The following is a 26238-nucleotide window of genomic DNA, read 5'->3' as shown; positions in this document are numbered from 1 at the left end:
ATTTGCACATTATTTCTACCATTAAACTGTGAATTTCTTGAGAGCAGACCCTGAATTTTTTGGGGGCAATTCTTTAGCACTTGTACTTTAAAAATTCTAATTGAGTTACTGAATGACTTTCACTAATTCTTGAATAAAAGAACTGAAATGGATTGATGCACAATGTCAATAATTCACCTCTTTTTGGATTGTCTCTTAAGCAACCAGTGGTTTTCAATGCTGCATTTGTGTAGTACTTAATATCTAATTCTATAGAAAAGAAAGAAGAAAAATGGCTTGCCTTTCCTTAGAGGGTTTACCAGTTTTAGCTTTTGCCCCATAAAGTCTTGAAGGCACCTAACATCTTTTCAGTGTTCTCTTGGGAAACTCATTGGAAATACGAATTATCTTGGATTGTGGATATGCTTAAATTGCCTTATTTCTTTTGGAAAGTCACTAAAATAATGTTAAAAAAAGACTTATGAAAATGTTAGATCAAGTAGAGATGGTTGCTATGAAGATATTAATTTATAATTATCAGTTTGCAGAGTTTCTATTAAGTATTTAGGTCATATAATATCTCAGCAAGGAATGAATGCTGATCCAGATTCAAATATGATCCCTGATATTAAGTAGCTGTGTGACCTTGGGAAAGTAATTTAATATTGTTTAACTTCAGTTTTTTTCATATGTGAAATGAAGGAATTGAACCCTACGTTTTCTAAAAGTCCTTCCTGTTCTATATCTATGACCTTATAAAACTATGACTTAGAAGAAATGTAATTCCAAATGAGTGATGAACATCAGAAACCAACACTTCTTCCAGTAAAGAATTTAGTGACATTGAAATTTGCTATTCTGTACATAAACTGTAATTCATAATTTTGAAGTTATATGTCACCTGAAAAATCAAAGGCCATGTGTATGTATGGAGCTAAATGTGTATTTGGAATAATTCACTGACATATTTTGACTAGTGCCAAGTTACATGCTGCTTTTCAGAAATGAGTAACAGAACTTGCCAATTTTAATTTCACTAATGTGAATGAAGATGCTCTATTTCAAAGGTCACATTTCTCCAAAATTATAGTAACACCTAAGGAAGGAGCAAAGGCTAAAAGTGATGATATCTAAAGGGCTAGGTAACAATCAAATAAAAATATAGCTGAGAATTTAAGATTCCATAAGAAACTATGCCAGCATTAAGTGTATGAAGACTATGTTTTTATCTCCGTTGTCTATTGATGATGAGTAGAGAAAGCAGATGGCTGATGGAGGTCTGTGAGAAATAATACAAACCAAGAAAAAAGGAATTCAAACTCACTGATGCCCATTTAATTCCCCAGAAGGCATCCTATTATTCAGATAATGACAGAAATTAGTTATTTAACAGAGTATTCTATTGGACATAACTTATTCCTTATGTGTAATCGGGGGAAAAAAGCTATTGCTGCCCCATGCATATAGATCTATGGTAATAAAAACATTTTATAATGCCTTTGGTCATATGGACCAAGAAATAAATCTAAAATTATTAGGGCCTAGCTTTATTGGCCCAAGATAGCAAAAAATATAATGATGAAATGTAAGAATTGTACATGTACTGCATATTTGGAAAATATATTAACAAATCTTTAGAACGTAATTGTATATGTTTTTAATCCCCACGAGATAGTTAATATATAAGCTACATTTTATAATAATTGATCATTTCATAAGACATGAACAAACATATGCAACTATGAACCAAAAAACTTCTACTAACATATTGAGGAATATGAATTTTTTAGTGTATGGGTTTCCTATGACACTATGAGAGTCATTTGGATAGGAATAGAATTTTGAAAACAAATTACTTAAATATAAATTTCAGCTTTACCTTCTAATAAAATATCAAGAATTATATCTCACTCAAGGAAATTCATGACCTGAGCATTTCAAACAATGATTATGTGGCATTTTTTAGTTCATGTATTCAATTCTACAGGAAATGATGACTCAGGATTTATATGATATTTAGTATTCTTTGAATAAGAGCCACATTTACTTATTGGCTTATGATTTGGAGAGTTGGGGATGAAATCACTCACAATTATGCACATTACTCACAATTAATAGCTTTTGTGGTTGAGAAAGAAGTTGAGCTTAACCAGCTATACTTTTACTCAAAAGAATTCTGACAAATAAAAATACTTTGCCCAAATTTGTTATCAAGAACTGTGAGGTAAGAGGCCTATAAAAAGAATTCATAAAGCCATCTGTTTTATGTATTGTCCATTTCATAATGGTCATTTCTAAAACTCTGCTATGTATTGTTGATGATATATTTATGTTCATGTGCTCTGTGTATATATACATGTCCATATGATTTTCTATGTCTATATGTAAATACATACACACACACACACACACACACGACTGTACTATATTTCCACTTGTCATCCATTTCTTTGGAGGTAGATAGCATCTTTTTTTTTTCCTTCTGAGACAATTGGGGTTAAGTGACTTGCCCAGGGTAACACAGTCAGGAAGTATAAATTTGAACTCAGGTCCTCTTGACTTCAGGGCTGGTGATCTCTATCCACTGTGCCACATAGTTGCCCCGCTGGATAACATCTTCTTTCATAAGTCCAAGTCTTTCTATGTTTTTCTAAATCAACTCACTCATCATTTCCAAGATGAGAGTGATATTCCAATCCAATCACATTCTACCTGAGAGACCATATAAAAGTTTTTCCTCATTTTCTACATTCTCCCTATTTTTGGTTACATAGGTTTTATTTAAATTACACATTTTTAATTAAAATAATCAAAATTATCTTTTGTATACTGTAATGAAGCTTTCACCTTATAATATGATTTAGGTTCTGGTAGTACTGATTCTTTTTCCTTTACATTTTTTGTTCTTGACCTTTTTTTCTTCTAATTAAACTTTGTTGTAATTTTTAAAATAAACCAGTTAAGTAGTTTTTAATAATTTAGTTGTGATGGCATTACAAAAACAGATTATTTAGATAATATTTCCTTTTTCTTATTATATTGGCTTTACTTACTAATGAAAAATAAATATTACTTCAATTGTTAGATCTAACTTTATATAAAAAGTGTTTTATGTTTATATTTATATATATTTTGGCAGATACTCTCAGTTATTTTATACTGTCAAGTTATTTTAAATGGTCTAGAACAACACTGAATAATGTGGCTGATAATTTGGTTTCTTTATTTTTTTCTTTTGATTAAATCTCTTTAAGCTTTAACTTTATCTGAAATCATGATCATTACCCCTAGTTTTTTTTAACATCATAATTTCAATCCTGACCTTTGTTTTATGTTTCTGTATAACATTTTATAGCATTTCCTGAAAACAACATATTGTTGAATTTCAAAATTTTAATTTTTTATCAGTTTTTATTTTATAGTAGATTCATCCCATTCAGATTCTAAGCTATTATACTTTTATATATTTATATATTTTTCTTCTTTCTATTTTTCCTCACTGTCGTCCTTACCTTATTCCTTATCTCTCCTCACTCCTCTGTTTTACTTCTACCCACACCTTACCCTTCTATTCCTTAACCTACTCACCTCTCCAAAAATCTCTCTCCTGTTCTCCCCCTCCCATTCTATCTCCTTGTCCTCATTTCTTTTTTTAATTTGGAAGACTTTTATACATACATTGACACATATGTACAAAGATAAACACACACACACACACTTACACACATACACACACACAAAATTCCCTTTTTAACTCCTTCCCAATGAGAGTAAGATTTTGACCCTATTCACTCTCTCCCCTACTAGCTTCTTTTTAAATTTATTTTTTTTTTTTGTGGCTTCATTTGTTTGAGATAATTGATCCTTTTTAATCTCTTTACACTGATTTATATGTATATGTTAGAAGCACCCCATCATTATTAGCTTACCCCAACTCTTTTTTTTCAGAACACTCATTTAAAAATGACAATTATGAAAAATTAATAATATTTTCAAATATAAAAAGTAGATAATTTTACCTTACTAAGTCCCTTATTGCTCCTTAATGTTTACTTTATATTTCTCCTGGATGTTATATGTAGAATTTATCCTTAAGTTCTATTTTTGTCACAAATATATGAAAATCTTTCTCCATTTTTTGTTGTTGTTCAGAATTACATTTAACTTTGCTGGGTAAGTGCCCTTGGTTGTAACTCCAGTTCTTTTGCTCTATGAAATATATTATTCCAATACTTACAGCTTTTCAATATAGTAGCAGCTAAATCTTGTGTAATCCTTATTGTAATTCCATTATATTCCATTATATATTTTTTTCTTTTTGCTTCCAAAATTTTTTCTTAACCTGGGAGCTTTAAAAATTGGCTGTGATATTCTTGTAAGTTTTCCTCATGGAATCTCTTTTAGATTGTGACTGATGGATTTTTTCCTATTTCTGCTTTGCCTTTTTATTGTAGAACTTCAGGGAAATTTCCTTTGATAATTTCTTGTAATATTGCATCAAGTTTTTTTAATCATAATTTTCCAGTAATATAACTATTCTTATATTATTTCCTCCTCAAATTGTTCTTCAAATCAGTTGTTTTTCTGATGTTTCACATTCTCTTCTACTTTTTTTCATTCTTTTTATTTTGCTTTATTATTTCTTTTTGTTTTAGAATGCCATTAGTTTCTCCTTTCCCCAATCCTAGTTTTAGAGAATGATTTTCTTTCTTAACTTTTTGGTTCTATATGACAAGTTACTCACCTTTCTTTTCATAATTTTCTTGATTTTGTTGGATTTCTCTTCCCCTCTCTAATTTTTTCTTGATTCTTCTTATTTGATGTTAAAGTCCTTTTAAAGTTCTTGTAAAAATCTTTCTCTGCTTGGGATCATTTAATGTTTCTCATTTTAAAAAAAGAATGACTTTTTAAAGCTCCATTATCTTCCTCTAAATATGAACCTTGATCTTCTCTATCTCCACAGTAATTAACTATGGTTAGATTCTTTCTCCCTTACATGAGTTTTTCAAATGTGGGGAAATTATGTCAGGGAACAAGTCATGAAAATCTACTGGAAGAAAATAATCAAGAGGCCCATAAGTACAACTGGGAACATCAAATCCATCAAATGGAAGATAAATTGAATGTTGTGTGCTTATCCTGAGTTTGAACTATGTGAATTAAAATAAGAGGTTTCAAACCTCTTTCATTCAAAATATCCTAGGACTGAAATTTATAGAACTCATCATTACCTATCTGATATTCCTAAGCCTGCCAGCCAAAACCTCCCTTCTTTAGAAACCCCATCAGGAGGATAACAACAAATTTTGGTTGCTTTGAAAACATGTGAATTTGATGATTTTCTCTTTCATCTATTAACTTAAAAATACAACTGAATAGATCAAACTCCTTTTCCTAAAACTCCTTGTCACTATGATTTAAAAAAAGATAATTTTATCTTCTCTTTATACCTTTAAAAAAGCAAAACCCCTCCAATAATTCCACCTTAATTTGGCCCCTTAAATACTTTTTGGTCAAAGGAAACTTATGACAAAAGAGAGACCTAAACAGTTTCTTTGTATTGCTTGGATTCTTTTGATCAGAAAAAGCCTTGGGTAATTCTACATGAAGGATAGAATAGGAAAAGCCAGAAAAGTATCAAGGGATACTGTATAAAATGCAGTTTCAAGAAGCTGATGATGATGTGGAGAATCCCTTTTTGTGGAATTTATTAAAGATACAGCTTCTGGAAAGTAGGACAGCCACCAGTGGTAACTAGGGATGTAATAATGAAGCTTTAGTTTTTTTTTAAATAGAAAATTCAGTGAATATTATGATGACAATAATACCAAATCTTATTTGTAATAAACTGGGTACCCTATTAGAAGTTAAATAAAGTTATAAGGGGGCACATAATGAAAAGAATGTCTTCAAGTATCTTGATAATGGCTACAGTATTAAAACATTTAATTATCTCTACAAACCTATATTCTGAAAAGGTATCAACTAGAATAAATCTCTTGTCCTTAGATGGAGTAAAATGACTGACTTAATAAAATTTCCAAGCAAAGGCAGGTTAAAAAATATGTGACATCATGAGATCATACTATATTTATTTTTCAAAAGAGGATGCTCTGATTGGCTTAGGTGGGCAAAAGTGGCTGCATAATCCTTGGTTAAATTGATCAAGTAGTCCAATGCAATGGAGCATCACAGTCCCTACGTCCAGCTATCTGATGACTATAATCCCTAATCTCTTCTGTTCTTGTGAGGGCATTATCTTTGTTACTTAATTAACCACAGCTAGCATGATGTTTTTGATGGGTATTCAAGTGGGGACAGGCTCAAGTAATCAAACCAGGCAAAGGGAAGGAATAGAATGGTACTTCTCACTTTCTCTGTTAGAGAAGCTCAAGCAGGATAGCCCTGGAGAGAACAAGGGAATTGTTCCTTTCCCCATCAGACAGGATTGGGCACTTAATCTATGTAGGAAGTGAGTAGGGTGATATCTCTCCTACTTCAGTAGGCAATCCAGGTTAGGCCAGAAGACTGACAGAAGGGAATGCAAGGATATTTATTTCTTTCCTAAGCAGGTAGGCAGGAAGATAAGCAGACCAAGCCAAGAATCCAGCTGAGAGAGCATGATTTTCTGTGGAAGAAGGAAATGAAAACAAAATAGATGCCCATCGTTTAGGGAATGGCTAAACAAACTATAATATATGACTATATGGGATATTATTTCACTACAAGAAATGATAAAAATGAAGAATTTTGAGAAGCTTGGTAAGAGTTGTATAAATAATGATAAATAATTACAACAGTACAAATGAAAATAATAATAAAGCAAAACTCTTTCTAAAGACCAAGCTTGGCTCATTAGAAAGCTGAGAAAATGTAACTTCTTTACTTCACTGCAGTTGTGGAATATCATAAAAGTTCTCATATATGTGTTGTGTGCTTGTTAGTTTTGCTGTTTTGAATTTTAAAAGTCAGTGTTACATGGGGTGACTCATTGGGCAGTGAATGTGGAAGGGATAGCCACATCCCACATATATTCAAAAATATAAAGAAAAATGTCATCTTTTTTTAAATGTTAAACTGAACTAGATGTTCATCTAGTTTCCACTTACAGATCTGAGTTCATTAACAACAGAATAATTCATTCCATTTTTAGAAACTTTTAGTAGTTCATTTATTTTAGAGCCAAAATTCCTAAAAAAAAATTGTCAACTACATTGCAATAATTTTTGTATTTTTGTAAACTAGCATAGATACTATTCACATGGTAGACTTAAAGTTTTATGACTGACTTTGTGTATAGGAAAGGAAGGTCTAGTTCCTACACAGAGTAATTTTTTATATATTCATAAGAAGTGGTAAACATAAAGTAAATGTTTGATCAATATTTATCACTGAAAAATTAAAGAGATAAAGCTTAGGTTTTTCCATTTGGTCCTAACTATGTAATTCAAGGTTTCCATGAAATTCTTTGCAAAGTTTTCTCATGTTGATTTCAAAGTTTATCCCTAAGGATATTCAAATCTAATTGAAGAAAATGGCTTGTAACACCAATAATTCTAGAAAAGTAGACATTTTGTTCTACCTAGAAGTATTTAAACAAAATTGAATAATCTGAATTTTGAAATTCAGGGTAATTTTAATGTAGCTCCTCAATATGAGAATGAAAAAATAATACTTCTCTCTGTTTCTTTGTTTTAAAGCTGGACCTGTGATCTACAGAATGCTGACTTATCCTCCAACTCGCCGAGCTTTAATAGTGGGTTGTGGCCTACAAATGTTTCAACAGTTATCAGGCATTAACACTATCATGTATGTATTCATTTCTTGCTTTAAAATGGAATTGTTGATTTGGGAGTTTTTCAACATTAAAATTATCTGAAAAAGATTTTATAAGTAAATTTCATAGACTTATGAAATTACTGTTATTTGCTAACTACATTGGTTTATTCTTTTAAGTTTGGCTATAGATAAAATGTGGTTTAGAGTAACATGGTTTATGTGGCTAAAAATATTATTGATTTAATTCACCTTAAATATTTGCTACAGTAGATAATATTCATTATAGTTTTTATGAGGGTATCTCAAAAGTCTTTTAAGCTTTAATAGCTATTAAAGGCTTATATTATTAAATTTTAATAAATATCATAATTTAAAACTTAGTAAGACTTTGGGAATATCCTGTATTCTTGGCCATAACATTGATTGTTACAGAGTAAAAATGGCAGAATAGAATGTATAGAGGGAATGTATATGACATAGAATTAGTCTGCTTCTTGTGTAGTTTATGTGATCTAACAAAGACAGAGACAGGAAGTCAGAGAGAAGGGACAAAGAGTACAGTCTCCCTATGATGGTCTTGTGACAATACCTTCTTAATAGTTTCAATTTGTGATGCCAAGAAAATAATAGGGGGTCACAAAACCTGAGTTCTAATTCTCACCCTACCACTTTTATTAGCTTTATAACCTGAACTAGTCAACTTCCCTGAGTCTTTTTTTAAATTCAGTTTTATTTCATTTTCAGTTCCAAATTCTTTCCCTCTTGTCTCCCTTTCCCTATTCAATGAAAAAGTATGAAAAACAAAACTTCTTACAAATGTTAATAGTCAAGAAAAACAAATTCCTCTGTAATTTATGTCCAGAAAAAATGCTTCATTTTACACTCTGAATCTAGTACCCCTCTATCCAAAGATTGCATTTTTCATTAAGAGTCTTCTAGAATTGTATTTGATCATTTTGTTAATAATAGTTCCTAAGTGTTTCAAAATTGTTTCTCTTTACGGATTCTTATATAAGCATTTTTCTGGTTTTACTCACTTCATTTGGTTCAATTCAAACAAGTCTTCCCAAGTTTCTCTGAAATGCTCCCCCTCATCAGCTCTTATAGCATCATATATTCCATCATATTCATAAAGCATAACATTTTTGGCTATTTCCTCAATTGACAAGTACCCTCTCAATTTCCAATTCTTTGTAACTACAAAAGTAGCCTAATATTTTTGTACATACAGTATGAAATGCTGGTCTATACCTAATTTCTGTCAGACTGCTTTCTAGTTTTCCCAACAGTTTTTGTCAGATAGTAAATTCTTTCTCCAAGAAAGAAAATAATCTTGGGGGTATCAATATAAGAGTACTTTGCTCATTTATTTTTATATATTATGTACCTAATCTATTTTACTTAATAAATGTCTCTATTTCTTACTCAGTATCAAATTGTTTTGATAATTATGACTTTCTAGCACAACTTGAGATCTGGTACTATTAGTTGTCCTTTCTTCTCACACCTTTTCATTAATTCTCTTGATATTTTTTACCTTTTTTTTTTTTAAACTACAAGTGCATTTCATTATTTTTTTTTGTTTCATAAAATTATTCTTTGGTAATTTTGTATGACACTGAATAAGTAAATTAATCTAGGTAGTACTATCATTTTTTATCTTATTAGCTTAGCTTTTCTGTGAATAATATTTTCCTAGTGATTTAATTCTATCATTATTTATGCAAAGAATGTTTTGTAAATGTGTTTATGAAATTCTGGTGTGGGTCTTGGCTAATAGATTCCCAGTGTTTTATATTATCCATATTTATTTTCTATCTCTTCCTGGCTGATTTTGTTGGCAATATATAGAAATGCTGATAATCTTTTTACATCCTGCAATTTTGCTGAAGTTATTAATTATTTCAATTACTTTTTTAGTTAACTCTAGGTTTCTCAAAATAAATAATCTCCCTATAAAAGAAATAATTTTATTTTCTCTTTGCCTTTGCATAGTCCTTTAATTTCTCTGTCATATTATTATTGCTAGCATTTATTTATTAAATAATGGCAGCAACAAACTTTCTTGCTTTTTCTGTGTTTTACTGTAAAAGCTTCTAACATATCTATTAGAAATAATACTATTTGTTTAGAAAAATAAAGCTTATTAGTTTTTTTAAAAGCTTCATTTATTCTTATGCTTTCCAGTAATTGTTTTTTTTTGTTTGTTTTTGTTTTTTAATTTTCCAAACAAGAATTGCTGTTGTATCTTGTCAAAAGGTTTTTTTAAATTTGATGGTCTAATCTTAGGTCATTGCATTGTTGAGGATAACTAAGTCATACACAGATGATCATTTTATAATATTGTAGTGATTATATACAATGTTCTTATTCTTCTCTCTTAACTTTGTATCAGGTCCTTTAAGTTTTCCCTGGATTTTCTAAAATCATCCTGTTCATCATTTCTTATAGCACTATAGTATTCAATTACAGTCATATGCCTAATCTGCTTGTTTTCCATAATTCTTTCAAAAAATCATGATTTTTGTTAACTTTGTCTATTTGATGGTGTAAGGCAAAACCTCATAGTTGTATTAATTTGCATTTATTTAATTTTTAGTTTTTAGAGAGTTTTTATATATATTTGTTGGTAGCTTGTATTTCTTACTTTGAAAGCTGTTTATTTCCTTTGACCATTTATATATTGGGGATTGGCAATTATTCTTATAAGCTTTAATTTTGGTGACTTTTACATCTTACATATGACTTTTTTTTCAGAGAAATTTGATGAGAAATATTCCCCCAAGTATGTTTCCCTTCTATTTTAAAAGACATTCATTTTATTCAAATTTTTTTTCAATTTGATAATAATAATTAACATTTATATAGTGCTCACTACATGCCACATACTATGCTAAGTACTTTATGAATATTATATGAACAAAGTTGTCCATTTTATCTTTACCAATTCTCTCTATGCATTGTTTAGCCATGGACTTTTCCACTACTCATGGATGTGGACATTATTTGTTCCTTGTTTATTTGTGATATCAGCGTTTTACAGCTAAGTCATTTGAATCCATTTGGGGTTTATTGTGATATATACAATGTGATCATGATCTATACTTTATTTTTCCAGGTTGTGTTCCACTTTTCTCATCAGATTTTAGTCAGATAGTTCTTGGTTAGATAGTTTGGTCAGTAAATTCTCTTTCTAGTAATTGGGGTCTTTGGATTTTTTGAACAGTATTCTACTGCATATATTTGCTTCTCTGTGTTTTGTAACCAATCTGTTCCACTGATCAACCTCTTAATATGTTAAAGAGAACAATTCATTTTGATGATCCCACTTTGTGAGTACTGGGTAAATTTGGTCAAAGTATATACCCTTATTTCCTTTCTTAAAAAAAAAAAAAAAAAAAATTAATGGGACAACTAGGTGGCGCAGTGGATAGAGTCCTGAAGTCAGGAGGATTTGAGTTGAAATCTGGTCTCAGACACTTAACACTTCTTAGCTGTATGACCCTGGGCATAACCCCAATTGCCTAAGCAAAAACAAACAAAAAAAAGTTTATTTTCTCTATTTTTTCTAATTAGATAAATTTAAAAATTGATCCTTTGTATCCACCCTCATTGAGAAAAACAAAACAGAGCCTTTAATACATAGTTGCATAATAGCAAAACAACATTAGCCATGGCTGAAAATATCTCTTTCTGCATTTTAAGTTTATCACATTTCCTTCAAGAGGTGATTGGCATCATCAATTGGAGAATGGCTGAATAAATTGTGGCATATAAATATTATGGAATATTATTATTCTGTAAGAAATGACTAATAGGATGATTTCAGAAAGGCCTGGAGAGACTTACATCAACTGATGCTGAGTGAAATGAGCAGGACCAGGAGATCGTTGTATACTTCAACAATAATACTTACTATATGATGATCAATTCTGATGGACGTGGCCCTCTTCAACAATGAAATGAACCAAATCAGTTCCAATAGAGCGAGCAGTAATGAACTGAACCAGCTACACCCAGCGAAAGAACTCTGGGAGATGAGTGTGAACCACTACATAGAATTCCCAATCCCTCTATTTTTGTCTGCCTGCCTTTTGGATTTCCTTCACAGGCTAATTATACATTATTTCTTTTTTTATCAATTTATAATTATAACAGTTTTTGACAGTACATATGCATAGGTAATTTTTTTTACAACATTATCCCTTGTACTCCCTTCTGTTCCGAATTTTTCCCCTCCTTCCCTCTATCCCCTCCCCTAGATGGCAGGCATTCCCATACATATTACATATCTTATAGTATATCCTAGAATTGTACATTATTTCAAAGTCCGATTCTTTTTGTACAGCAAAATAACTGTTTGGACATGTATACATATATTGTATTTAACTTATACTTTAACATATTTAACATGTATTGGTCTACCTGCCATCTGGGGAGGGGGGAAGGAGGGGAAAAATTAGAACAAAAGGTTTGGCAATTGTCAATATTGTAAAATTACCCATGCATCTATCTGGTAAATAAAACTATTAATAATAAAAAAAGAGATGATTGGCATGTTTTATTGTCATTTTTTTTATTTTTAGTTTGTAATTACATAGAAAATGCCAAAGCATATAAAAGTTGCTTTATATTATCATTTTACACATTGCTTATTAATTCTTCATAGCTTCCTCTTAAAATTGTCATCATATTCCCTAAGAAAGCTACTTCTTAGTTTCTAATTTGTTGACTAGGAAAAGAACTGTTATAAATATGTTTGAATGGGGGCAGCTAGTTGGTGTAGTGGATAGAGCACCATCCCTGAAATCAGGGGGACCTGGGTTCAAATGTGGCCTCAGACACTTAATACTTCCTAGCTCTGTGACCCTGGGCAAGTCACTTAAGCCCAATTGCCTCAGAAAAGAAAAAAGAAAGAAAAAAAAAATATATGTGTGTGTGTGTGTGTGTGTGTGTGTGTGTGTGTGTTTGGATGTGGGGATATGTACTTTTTTCTTTTCTAGCTAGATCAATTTGGTAACTTTCTAGTTATAGTTTCAAATTATTTTTCACAACAATTGGACCAATTTATCAAAAGTGATACTTGTCTGTCCTTGGGTAAAATTGCTTAACCTCAACATCTATAAAATGAAGATTATAAGTCTAGAAGGAACTAGATAAGGATATTGAGGTCCAGGAAGGTTTAGTTAGTTCATCTTTAGAATGAAGGGCCGGGTCATGCTGAGGTTTCAGAATGATAGAGGATGGCTAGAGTATTAAGTGAAAAAGATCACATCTTTAAATTATCTAAAGCAGGATTCAAGCTAAGACCCCTAATTTTTTTAATAGTTTTTATTTACCAGATATATGCATAGGTAATTTTACAACATTGACAATTGCCAAACCTTTTGTTCTAATTTTTCTCCTCCTTCCCCACCCCCAGATGGCAGGTTGACCAATACATGTTAAATATGTTAAAGTATAAATTAAATACAATATATGTATACATGTAAGACCCCTAACTCTAATTCAGTATTCTTACAATTGTACTAAACAGCTTCATTGCAATGTGTCAAACTACATTTTTATAGTTTTCCCATTCATTTTTTTAGGATTAGATTATTTAGTTTCCAATTAATTTTTGGTCTATTTTCCCTTGACCTTTTATTGCATGTAATTTTTATTGCATCATGATCTGAAAAAAATGCATTGACTATTTCTGTCTTATAGTTTTCCTATATAAGATAGTATACAGGCTCATAGTCATCTATACACAATGTGACTTACTATGAGAATAAACTAATATTTACAAATATACTTCAAAGATTAAAGTATAAGTCAATACAATTTTTTTCTAATTTGAATACACACATGTACACACACACACACACACACATTACAAATTAAATATAACAGTTTGGTACTTATTGTCTTAAGTACATTACAAAAGTCTATACTTGAGTTAGAAATATCTTGGATAATATGGAAAATATATATATGCATATTGGTCTACATACATATAGACACACACTATTTGAGTATATATATTTTATACATATTCAGATTGTCAATAAATTGTTTTTGTCTCCAGTTTTATTACACATTCAAACTAGTTGGTCTTTAACTCTCCCTCATGTGGAATCATTTAACTCTCTCTCTCACTCTCTCTCTCTCTCTCTCTCTCTCTCTCTCTCTCTCTATATATATATATATATATATATATATACATATATATGTACATATTGATATACATGCTGTTGATCTAATATGTATGAATATTATTCAAGTATTTACCTTAATATTTCTACTAGCTCTGTAAGCTTTATGAGGACATATTTTTTTTTATAGGACTGAGAAATAGGAAAGGAGGAAGATATAAAAACAACAACAACAAAAACAAATTATATGCCAAATATCTTTACCAAGTTAATACAAGAAAAAATAGTTAACCCAACTCAAAAAATAAATAAAAGTCACATGAGTGTAGTGTTCCATAGCTAATAGTTATTTAATCAGTATAAAGACCAGTTGTGGTGGTTATGTGATGGTAATTCCTGCTATTAGGGACACTGAGGCTGGTGGATATGTTAAACTCAGGAATTCTGAGTTGCAGTGAGCTAAGACAGTAAGTTGTATGCTTGAAAAATAAACAGAAAAAATCAATGACAATTTAGAAAAAAAAAATATATATATATATGTATATTGTATATACACATAACCTATATATGTATATATATATATATATATATATTGTTTTATTTTGATTATCTTAAGGAAAAAAGAGGCAAAAAGGATACAAAAAGGAAGAGGAAAGAAGTGTGAAACTTAATATTTTACATAAATAGAAAACATATAATCATTACAGAAATTACAGAATTAGAGCAACCTATCTAATATTTAATATTTATTTTAACTAGACAAAGTAATAAATGTGTATCTTGTGAACAAAGAGTTTGGTATTGGAAGTTGGAATAGGAAAGAGGGTAGAAATTAAAAGAGAAAGTAAGTACCTTATTATTACCATTTTATGGATGAAGAAACTCATCCTAAGAGAGGTTAAATGGTTTGAAAAGGGCAAGATAACTAGTCAGTACTAGGGCAAGTAAGAAAACTAGGAGATAAGGTTTTCAGTCAGGAAGACCTGAGTTTCAATTGTGACCTCCGACACTTACTAGCTGTGTGACTTAGGCAAATCACTTCATCCTATTTGCCTCAGTTTCCTCATCCATAAAAAGCTGGAGAAAGAAATGGTAAACCACTCTAGTATTTTCATCAATAAAATCCCAAATGGGGTCACTAAGAATTAGACATGATTGAAACAACTGAACAACAACAAAAAAAAAGGTTGGCTGGATTTACATTCAAATCTTGATTTACACTTTACCCACTTTCATTTTTATTATATTAGTATAACCCAAAAGTAGACATTTAATTCTCTCAAATTGTTTGTCTCCTTTTAGTTTTGTAGTGAGTCTTGTTTTTATTGTTCTAAACTTTTTATGTGTCTTGATAAGTTATATTCCAGATTTCTATACATTTTGTTGACTATTTTGAAAGGAATTTTTTTCTTTCCCCTGCTGGAATTTTTGTAGACTGGCTGATGATTTTTCTGTTTCTATATTTTCCTACTTGACTCACATTTATTATATCAAATATTTTAATATCTGATATACTAATTTTAGCTGAATTTTTAAGGTTCTCAGTTTATCTACAAAAAAATTACATTTTTCTTCATAAGTATATATTTTTTGTCTTACTGCAATAGCAAATATTTTTTGAACTATATCAAAAGATAATGGTGAAAACAGGCTTTTTTTTTGGCCATGGAGCCACAATATAGAAAATTTTAGAAGAAAGTATGGATATCTCTGAACTAACATGGAGTAAAGTGAGCAGAACTTAGAAAATGATTTATATTACAACAACATTATAAAGAAAACAAGTTTGAAAGATCTAAGAACTAGGATTTGTACAGTGTTATCCACAAATCTAAAAGACTGAAAATAAAGCATATCACCTGTGTCTTGCCAGAAATGGACTTAATTGGCCATAGAAAGTAGAACAAGACATGTATTTTTATACATGGCCGACACTGTCATTTGTTTTGTTTAAATATGAACATTTTTTTAATCAAAGTTTCCTTTTCCTTTTTTGTCATTGTTTAATTGAGGGAGAGCAGTAGGAGATTGATAACAATGTATCACAAATAAAAAATTTTTAAGTTCTTTATGCTTTCTAAGTTTTTTTTAAACACAAATGTGGTATTTTGTCTATTAAGGTTTTATTCTTTCTATTGTTAATGTAGTCTAAACTCTTTAACATTTTTCTAATGTTGAATCAAAGTCTAGGCTAGATCCCTGGAGGCCTCAGGATCACTCAGAGTCAGGATAAGTAAAAGTCCTTGTTTTTTAGAGGGATAAGTGAAAGAAGCAGGCAAACTGCCAGAAGGCTAGCCAAAGATGTATCTTCGATTCCTGAGTCTGAAGTCACCAGCTTCTCTGCTCCTTGTCCTGCTGCAAAGTGAATCTCTAGCCTCTGTCCCTCTGCCCACTAATCCTTGCCTATGATTATCTTAACACCAGACATTTAACCCACATCAACTGTGAGAAGAGCCATTTATCCAAACATATGCTAATAAAGTCATTGTCTCATCTGGAATAGGTAATTAGCCTTAAGTACCTGATTCAAGCACACCTTTTTCAGAGTTTCAGCCCTTTACAAACCAATTCTGCATTTCTGGAACAATTCCAGTGTAATTTTATTGAATTTCAAATGGGTTGTTAGCCAATTTTTAAGATTTTATTAAATATTAATTAATATTTATTAGAAATATTGGCCAATAGTTTTCTTTCTTTGCTTTGTCTCTTCTTGTTTTGGGGATGAATCAGTTTTCCTATCAAAAGAATTTAATTGGGTACTTTCTTTCTCTGTCTTTGCAAACTGAAATATTATAGTAAATATTTAACATAAGCCATTTGTAAATCTACATGTACCTATTTTCTTCACCTGGAACTTCATTTGTGACTTTTATTTATTTTTTGAGTTTGGGTTAACTCTATTTTTTCTTCTATTAACCTGGTAAAGATTTTTGGCACATAATTTGAAAAAAACATTTCTAATACTTTGCTTTTCTCCTCACCTTTTCATCTATGATTATTTCTTCAGTTTCATTTTTGATTTAAGTAATTTGCTTTCATTTTTATTTCCCAGAAGTTAAATTCAAAATAGTTTAACTATTTTATTAATCTTTGCAATAACATTGCTTTAATTTTGGTCAACTCAGTGTTTTTAAATTTTGCCTGACCTTTCTTTGATTTTCAGATTGTTTATTTTTGTGTTTGGTTGGGGGATTTGATTTGCTGTTTTTCTAGTTTTTAAATGTTCTTGTCCAATTATTTGTTCAATTTCCCCTCCCCTATTTTATTGATGAAATTATTTATAAATGAATATTTCCTGATAATTAATTTTTCCACTTCATCCAAAAAAAATGGTGTCATCTTATTGTTGTCATGCTGTTTGGAAAAAAATATTATTCTTATGTTTTGGTATTTGACCCACTCTTTCTTTAGGACTATATTATAGAATTGTTATTTAAGTCTGACTCCTTTCTTCAAATTTCCCCTATCATAATTTTTGTGTCATATTTATTTGTAATGATGAAAACTAATAGGACATTTATGCATTTCCTTATATGTTATCTCAGAAAAATTATGTGCTTAGTGTCTATTATTCTTCATTATCTATTAGGTTTTTTAATGCATGAGTCATAAGATTAGTTTTTATAAGTTGGCATGTGAAACTTTGAAATATACAATATTTACTAAATATATAAATTTAAATAAATAAAATATATAAATATATAAATTCCAATTCATTAATAATCAAGCAATCACTCGAAATCCTCAAATTGCATCCTATCCTTAAACTTATTTTATGGTTGTGCATGTGTGTGTGTGTGTGTGTGTGTGTGTGTGTGTGTGTGTGTGTATGAAATAGAGAGAGAGAGAGGGCTTTGTCTTTGTCTCTGACCCCAATAATTATTGTTTTGTGTTTAATTTCTCCTGGAAATTAAATTGACTTTTCTCCTAAATATTTAAAGGAATTTTTTTTAGCATATATATATTTACTATACATTATTTTGTTAAGTGATGTCAGCTTGTCATAGTGGATAGAAATCTGATGCTGCATTCAGAAGGCCTGGGTTCAAATTCTGTCTCTGATACTACTAGCTACATGAAATTGGGCAACTTGCTTAATTTTTCAGTATCACAAGCAGCTCCCTAAGTCTTTAATTTAGTAAACATTTATTAAGATTGCATTATAGACCAGGCATAGTGCTAAGCACTGGGGATAAATCTGATGATCAAATCCTAGGCCATGTTAACTCCCGTCAATCCTCCTCAGAGGTACCGTGTAAAAGTCAGTTGGTCTTGCAAATTTCAATTTGTGTATGCCATATAATTTTCATAGGTAGGCAGTTCTAAAAATCTCAGTGTAAGGGTGATTCAAATTAATATTTCCATTGTTTTGATTCCTTTTAGCTTTGATTACTGTATGTAATTTGATGACCTTATCTCTAAATTAATGTTCTAGTGGGTTTTAATGGTTATGTTCTAATGGGGATTCAATAGACCTTTATAAATATCATCTCTCTTCATCAATCCTCCATGGCAGGGCCAGACTCACATTGGTACCCAGTTACTTTAAGTTTGGTGTCGGAACATTATAAAATCATATTCAACAATTAACAAAAGGACATTTACTTGGTTATAACACTGAAAGTATATTGAATAAGAATATTGAAACACTTAACTTGGGAAGAAGTAGTTCCCCTTAGGTTCTATATGGAAACAGGTCTGATCAGCAGGGCAGTGTGTGGTGAATTACATGGGTCATCAAATGTGAACAAAGAAGACAAATCATTCTGGTCAGATATCCTAAGAAAGTTGCATCAAAGGCTTAGCTGCATCCTTTTCCTTCTTTCTCCCTCACTACCTGATCCCTCATTCCCACACTACTTTCCAGAATGCCTGCTCCATAGGCCACCAAGCTGCTTTCACTTTAAATCCTTTCTTTTCCTGCTTAATTGGTCTTTTGGCTGTCATTGAGATCTAGCTCCCTCCCTGGCTGTCCTTTCTAGATACTGGCTATATATTCATTTATCTTCCTGACTCATTGGTCACAGCAGATGAATTGGATTGCTCTTTGCTCTCTACAGCTACCTCTAGGCTCTCTCTCTATCACCATGACTTAAGAACGTCTCTTTCTTTGAGGTTCACGCAATCTATCACTACCATTCAATCAAAATTCTAGTAGCTGTTGTCGAAGTATCTACAGGACACTTCTGTCTTTTCCCTAATGAGTTCAGTACCTAGCTCATAATTAATCCAATACTTGGATCAAGATTTCTCTCCTCAATTCCCTCTTCATACTAGGGGATATCAACATCAATAAAAATATTAGTGTTCCCTTAAACTCATTATTTCCCAGTTCCTACCTTACTTATATTACCATGATCTACTGCTCCATCCCCATTACACATATACAAAATATAATTTGATGATTTTGTCCCTAAATTAATGTGTATGATTATGCCCTTGATCTAGCCAGGACCCAAAAACATACAAGTTCTATGTTCATTGTGAATGCCCTCAAGGCATTCACTACTCTTGTGAATACCCTTGTTAATGCCCACTCTGCATTTACTACTGCCAGTCTCTCCTAATTCCCAGGCCCTCAGAGAACTCTCCTGTTACTTTTGTGGTGCTTAAACCAATTTTATCAATCTTACCTTGGTCTGAGGTCTTCAGAGATCTCTGGCCATCACTTTATGGAGCCATCATTTAAATGTACAATAGAGTTCTTGAGAACAGTCATGTGCAAGCTCAAGATCTTTTATTCACAGGCTCACATCCTGATCCTAACTGACCTCCTGCTGACTCCTAATGAACTCCTGATGAATTCCCAGCCAGAGAGATCTACTTCCTCATGCCCACAGCTTAAAAAGGGTTTATGAGGTCATACAGCCAATCAGAGAAGGAGACACCTCCCGTTAATGATGTGATCTCAATGTGCCCAGAGTTCCCGCCCACAAGGTTGTCCCTGTTTATTCACAGAAATCACATCCTGGAATCTCAGGCTTCAATGCCTCTATTTACTTCCTGATTGTACAATGCCTGATTCCTCTTTCCACTCTTATAATTCATGAACTCTGAAATTCCCTCATCTGATCACAATCTATTGTCATTCCAGTTCTCCCTTTGCCTTTCAACTCCACACCCTGTTTTCTGTCAATGCCATGTCTTCCAATCCCCTGATCCCTTAGTTCTCTCTCAAATCTTCACCCTTGCAAGAGCCACCCTCTTCTTTTTTTCCCCTCATATTGACTTCTTGGGGATCCAGTCTGACTCTGTAAAGTCTTTGATATCTTGTTCTTTACTCCTATGTAGTCTTAGGTCCTTCCCACCATTTACTACCTTCATTCCTACCTATGTCCCGTTGACCAGAGGTGGAGAAAATCATGAAAATGTCCTGACTGGGTCCAAATTTGTGTTACACAGCCTCAACTGGGACTTCACTTTTGCCAGGCAATTTTTTTACATCTCCCCAGTTAAACCACTAGGAGCAGCTTAGATGACTCACTGAAGTTGGAATGAGGAAGACTCATTCATGTTCATGAGTTCAAATTTGGACTAAGTCATGTACTAGTTGTGTGATCCTGGACAAGTCACTTAACCCAGTTTGCCTCAGTTCCTCAAGTATAAATTGAGCTGGAGAAGGAAATGACAAACTATCTTTTTTAAACAAAAAGTCCATCCAAAACTACTTTCTCCAAAGTTAAGAACAATCTTGATCAGTCTTCATTCCTGTTGACTTTCTCTGCAATCTTTGTTGCATTCTGACCTATTTTCCACTCATTTGCAAAGTAATCTTTCTAAAATGTAGGTCTGACATGACTGAGGTCATACTCAGTAAATTTCAGTGTCTTCCTGTCACCACCAGAATAAAATATAAAATCCTCTGTTTGGCATTCAAAACACCTCATACCCTCACATTCATCTTAAAAATAGTACTAAACATTTATAAACTGCTTACTCTGTGTCAGACGTTGTGCTAAGAACTTTACAATAATTCTCCACTTGATCCTCACAATCTTGGAGATAAGTGATGTTATTATTTATTAATGGAAACTATTATTATCCCCATTTTACAGATGAGGAAATTGAGGCAAACTGAGATTAAGTAATTTAGTCAGAGTCACCCAGCTAGTAACTGTAAGGCTGTTTTTGAACTCAATCTTCATTACTCTAGTCTCAATCTATTCATTGATCCATCTTTCAGGCCTGGATGCTAAATATCCTGGTACATTTTTACTAGTATCCCCATGGGCTAGCCATTAATTATTTTCTTTTCAACTCCAGGTTTCAGGAGTCATACTCAAAGCTGGAAAGAGAGGCCCTTTGCTTACTAAGTTAATTCTTGATGGTAAAGTTTTGAAGACCAGTACTCTCATAGTTCAGGCTCCATTTAGGAATGAACGAGACATTCACAAATCTTATATGTTTAACAAGAGGAGGTTTACTTGACTGTATCATAGCAAATGCATTAGCAATTAGTCTCTTTCAATAGGGCTTCTTTTTTCCACAAATTCATCTGGTCAGTAGGTAGGGGAGTTTCTTGCAGTAAATAACACAAATCCACCAAATCTAAGGAGCCCAGATTCATTCCATATGCCTGGGAGGATCATTGCCCTTAGATTACCAGGAAGCTGTATGGATGAAGACTGGGTCAATGAAGTTTCATGGGAAGTTTTGTCCTTGGCTTACTCCAAAGTCCTTGGCTTGGGGGGCAGTGAAGGGAGAAAGAATGGAGTTACATCTGGAAGCTTCAACCAATCACATAGGTCAACTCAGTCCTGAAGACAGCTCTGCCTTCTATTTTAGTAAAGCCTCCCACATTGTGGTAGGAAGAAAGAAGTATCATCAAGGAAATAACTGATGCTATCACACCATATGGCAGGGGGAACCCTGATTGATCATGATCCTGTCATGCTATGAAAATATAAAAACTTATCTTCAAAAAAATCTATCCTATGTAACATTTCAGTTAAGTTCTATCTTGTAACAAAATTTCCCAAGTATATAAAGTTTTTAATTATTCAGTATAAGATAAATAGATCTTTTAAAAGAAAACTTTGTTTTCATTGTATGCTTACAATCTGTACACCTTTCATCATATAAAGGAAAATTTTAAAACCATACAAACTACCAACCAATTATATCCCGTTTGTTTTTATTGCAAATATATATAATTTAACAAGTATTGACAAATCTTCTCTATGTGCATTTCCCTAGCACTTTTCTATTTATTTTAATAATATTTTATCAATGCCTCTGTTTTTTTGCATATCCTTCATTCACTACTACTAATCTACTGCTTCCTTGCTTCTATCGTTTATTTTAATTTCTAACAAATATGCTTGTCCAGAAAAACATCATCACACTGGCAATACTTATGACTCTATATTTAATTCTATAACTTTAGCCTCCACACTAAGTTAACTTGTTATTATTATTACAAGTCTTCACTGGGTTTATGAGGTGACTTTATATGTACTTTTATATTTGAATGACATTATCTCTTAACATAATTACAAGAAAAAAATCTTGTTCCTATTCTTACCTTGTAGGTATTACAGTGCAACCATTTTGCAGATGTCAGGAGTAGAAGATGATCGACTTGCAATATGGCTAGCCTCAGTTACAGCTTTCACAAATTTTATCTTCACTTTAGTAGGAGTCTGGCTTGTTGAGAAAGTAGGCCGAAGAAAACTTACACTTGGTAGCTTAGCAGGTAAGTTTCTGATCTGGAAATTCAATTGTAAAATTTCTCATAAATAGGGAGGAATATAAAGAAAATAGTAATATTCCAAGTCTAGTAATAGTAATCCATTGGGATAAATGGAAATAATTTGCACCTAGAAACTAACATTGTGAAAGCAATTTTGACATTATGAAAGTATTTTTCCTTTTATTATTTTTGTTTATGTTCAAGGGTACTGTTAAAATAAGAAGTGCCCTTTTATGAATATTTAATATTTATTTTAAAGACAAATATCATATTACACTTCTATAATGTAATTTAATTTTAAAAACATATTATCCTTTCATATGTGAACATTCTGTGGAAGCATAAGTAGAATCATATTGTTCCAAATTATTCAAGAAATTAAATTTGAGAAAAATTATTTTTTTCTATTAAGAAATAGCATAAATTTTAGACTTTTTTTTTACAAATCTAAATTCTAGTATAATTTACACTTGAATCATATCTTCTTTCCATGATTAAAAATGGTTTTGAGTTTCTTTCCAATATATCTTCTGATTATCGATTTGTGATTTTCTGCATAATAGAATAAGTTCTTTGTTTGCTACAATGTGAATTCATCATCATTGTTTGTTCATGGATAAAACCTCTTTCTTTTAAATTTTCTGTGAAGACTCCAGGACTATTTAAATATATAGCTAATCTTCAACTTAAAACAGATTTTGTTATGGAAGTTTATTCTCATTTTCTCATAAACACAGTGTTATGAATGGTACCAAATTCCTAGGGCAGCCCACGATAATCTCTTCAAATGTACTAAAAATATCATATTAAAAATAATGTTTTGACTACACCAAATTACTATTTGTAACTTTATTTCTGTGGGCAATGAATTCTTAGTTAGAATTTGCATTAATAGGAATACAAATTCAACTATCTCAATCACAAGATAAAAAACTTCTTTAAAATTTCCTTCCAATCCTATCTAGTCAATGGTAACACACTATACCAAAAAGAGGTTATATATTAATAATAGTACTTGATACTCTGATGAGAAGCTAAATAAAAGAGTCAATACTCTTATATACAAAGAATTTGCTAAAACTTCAACAATTTCTTGTAATGAGTATGATCACTGGTGATGTAGTAAAAAAAATAGAGGAAGACTCCAATTAAATTTATGGGATTATGTGGTATGGGCTTTGTAGAAAGCATTTCAGTCCTCCCATAAAGTTAAACATGTGCCCTAGTGAGAAGACAATATTTAACTTTTCTCAGTTTGCAGCAACCCTCTAAAAATTATAAAGCAGAAAATTGAAATAGGCCTTCAATAGTGTTGATGTTTTAATCTTGCCCTACTACATCACCTACATCACCAAAAGCTGTTTTCTTTAAAAAGTTGGCAGTAAAACCTGATAAGCCCATGGAGATAAGATGATTTTATTTAGGGGGGGGGGATTTGAACAGAAATGTGGGGAATTGGCAGAGTCAGGATGAAGAGAATTGGAGTTAAGAAGAAATAAGTTAGGGGTTCTTAATCTGGAGTTTATAAACTTTTTAATAAACATTTTGATAGCTCTTTCAATCAATCCTTCAAAATTTATTAAGAGCCTACTATAAAAATCTCAAAATCAAATGCATAAAGGCAGAAATAGTAAGTGTATTTTACATGCAATAAAAGGTCAGGGGAAAATAGACCAAAATTAATTGGGAACTAAATAATCTAATCTTAAAGAATGAGTGGATGAAACAACAAATCATAGACACAATTGATAATTTCATCCAAGAGAATGACATTAATGAGACAACATACCAAAATTTATGGAATGTGATCAAAGTAGTTATTAGGGGAAATTTTATATCTTTAGATGCTTACTTGCATAAAATAGAGAAGATCAATGAACTGGGCTTGCAACTACACAAGGTAGAAAAAGAACAAATTGAAAAACTCCAATTAAATAAGCAAATTTGAAATTCTGAAAATAAAAGGGGAGATTAATAAAATTGAAAGTAAGAAAACTATTGAATTAATAAACAAAACTAATAGTTGGTTTTATGAAAACACCAACAAAATACTTTTAGTTAATTTTATTAGAAAAAAGGAAAGAAAAAATCAAATTATTAGTATCAAAAATGAAAAGGGAAACCTTTCCACCAATCAGAAATTAAAGCAATAATTAGGAGTTATTTTGGCCAATTATATGTCAATAAATCTGGTAATGTAAGTAAAATGGAAGAATACTTACAAAAATATAGATTGCCCAGATTAATAGAAGAGGAAATAAATTACTTAAATAGTCCCATCTCAGAAAAAGAAATTATTAAGTGCCTACTATGTGCTAAGCTCTGTGCTAAGCACTTTTTCACAAAATGGCAAAAGGCAATCCATATTCTTAAGAAGTTAACAATCTAAAATTGATTTGGTAATCCTGAGTATTTTGTCTTTTGAATTTAAAAACACTGTTTTGATAAGAGTTCCATAGGATTCACCAGACTACCAAAGAGGTCCATGGTATAAAATTTACATCATTTGTCAAGACCATTTCCTTGTCCTGTCTTCCATATCAGTTATTGCTCTGGTGCCTCCTGCCACTTTCTCCTCCTTCACTCTTTTCTCCCATGATGAAATAGAATCACCCTGACCTTTACTTTTTTAAGTGATTCCATATCATCCTATTTTTTCTAAAATATTGCCCCTCTCTTTTATTTTCCATTAAAAATGAATGGCTTTATTTTATTTTTTTCTGCTCCATGTAGAAACAATTTTTAATAATCATTTTTGTATTTTTGAATTCCAGATTCTTTCCTTCACTTTCTTTCCTCCCTTCCCCTTGAAAATGCAGGTATTTTATATAAGTGTAGTCATGCAAAACTTATTTTCATATTGGTCATATTGGAAAGTAGAATTTTTTTCCTTTAAAATAAATCTCTGGGATACAGACCTAATAGTGGTATTACTAAGTCAAAGTATATGCAAAGGTTTATAATTCTTTGGCCATAATTCCAATGTTCTCCATGTTTGGACTAGTTCACAATAACACAAACAGGGCATTAGCGCCCTAATTTCCTTATATCTCCTCCAACATTTATCCTTTTCCTTTTCTGTCATGTTTGCTAATTTGATAGGTGGGAAGTGGTACCTCAAAGTTGTTTTAATTTTCATTATTTTATTCAATAGTGATCTAGAACATTTTTATATTACTAAAGGTCACTTTAGCTTCTTCTTCTGATAATTGCTTGCTCAAATCCTTTGACCATTTATCAATAGACAGATGATATTCCTCATAAATTTGACACAGTTTTTATGTATTTGATAAATGAGGCCTTTATCAGAGAAACCTTACTAAAACATTTTCTGCAATTTACTGCTTTCCTTCTAATCTTGGCTGCATTGATTTTGGTTGTGCAAAACCTATTTAATTTAATATAATCAAAACTATGCATTTTATATCCTATAATGCTCTCCACTTCTTGTTTGGTCTTAACTCCTTCCCTTATCCATATATCTGATGGGATAAACTACTCCATGCTTTCTGAATCTGCTTATATCATTTTTTACTTGTAAAAATATAACCATTTTGACCTTATTTTGGCATATAGTGTGAGATGTTGGTTTATACCTTGTTTCTATCAAACAGCTTTCTAGTTTTCCCAGAAAATTTTGCCAAATAATGA

The 26238-nt window shown here is 31.4% G+C and overlaps 1 protein-coding gene across 1 annotated transcript in view; it reads left to right on the top strand.

Moving 5' to 3' along the window:
• The window catches only part of SLC2A13 (solute carrier family 2 member 13), a 139962-nt gene that overhangs the window by 69574 nt on the left and 44150 nt on the right, over positions 1-26238 (top strand). The window contains 2 exon segments of the mRNA XM_074269490.1: positions 7680-7788; positions 22427-22590. Of these exon segments, the coding sequence (XP_074125591.1) occupies positions 7680-7788; positions 22427-22590 (273 nt within the window).

This window comes from Sminthopsis crassicaudata, chromosome 5 (genome assembly GCF_048593235.1).
Source record: "Sminthopsis crassicaudata isolate SCR6 chromosome 5, ASM4859323v1, whole genome shotgun sequence".
In the NCBI taxonomy this organism is placed as follows: domain Eukaryota; kingdom Metazoa; phylum Chordata; class Mammalia; order Dasyuromorphia; family Dasyuridae; genus Sminthopsis; species Sminthopsis crassicaudata.
The sequence above is the reverse complement of the archived record's forward strand: the minus strand, read 5'-3'. Positions and strand labels throughout refer to the sequence as shown.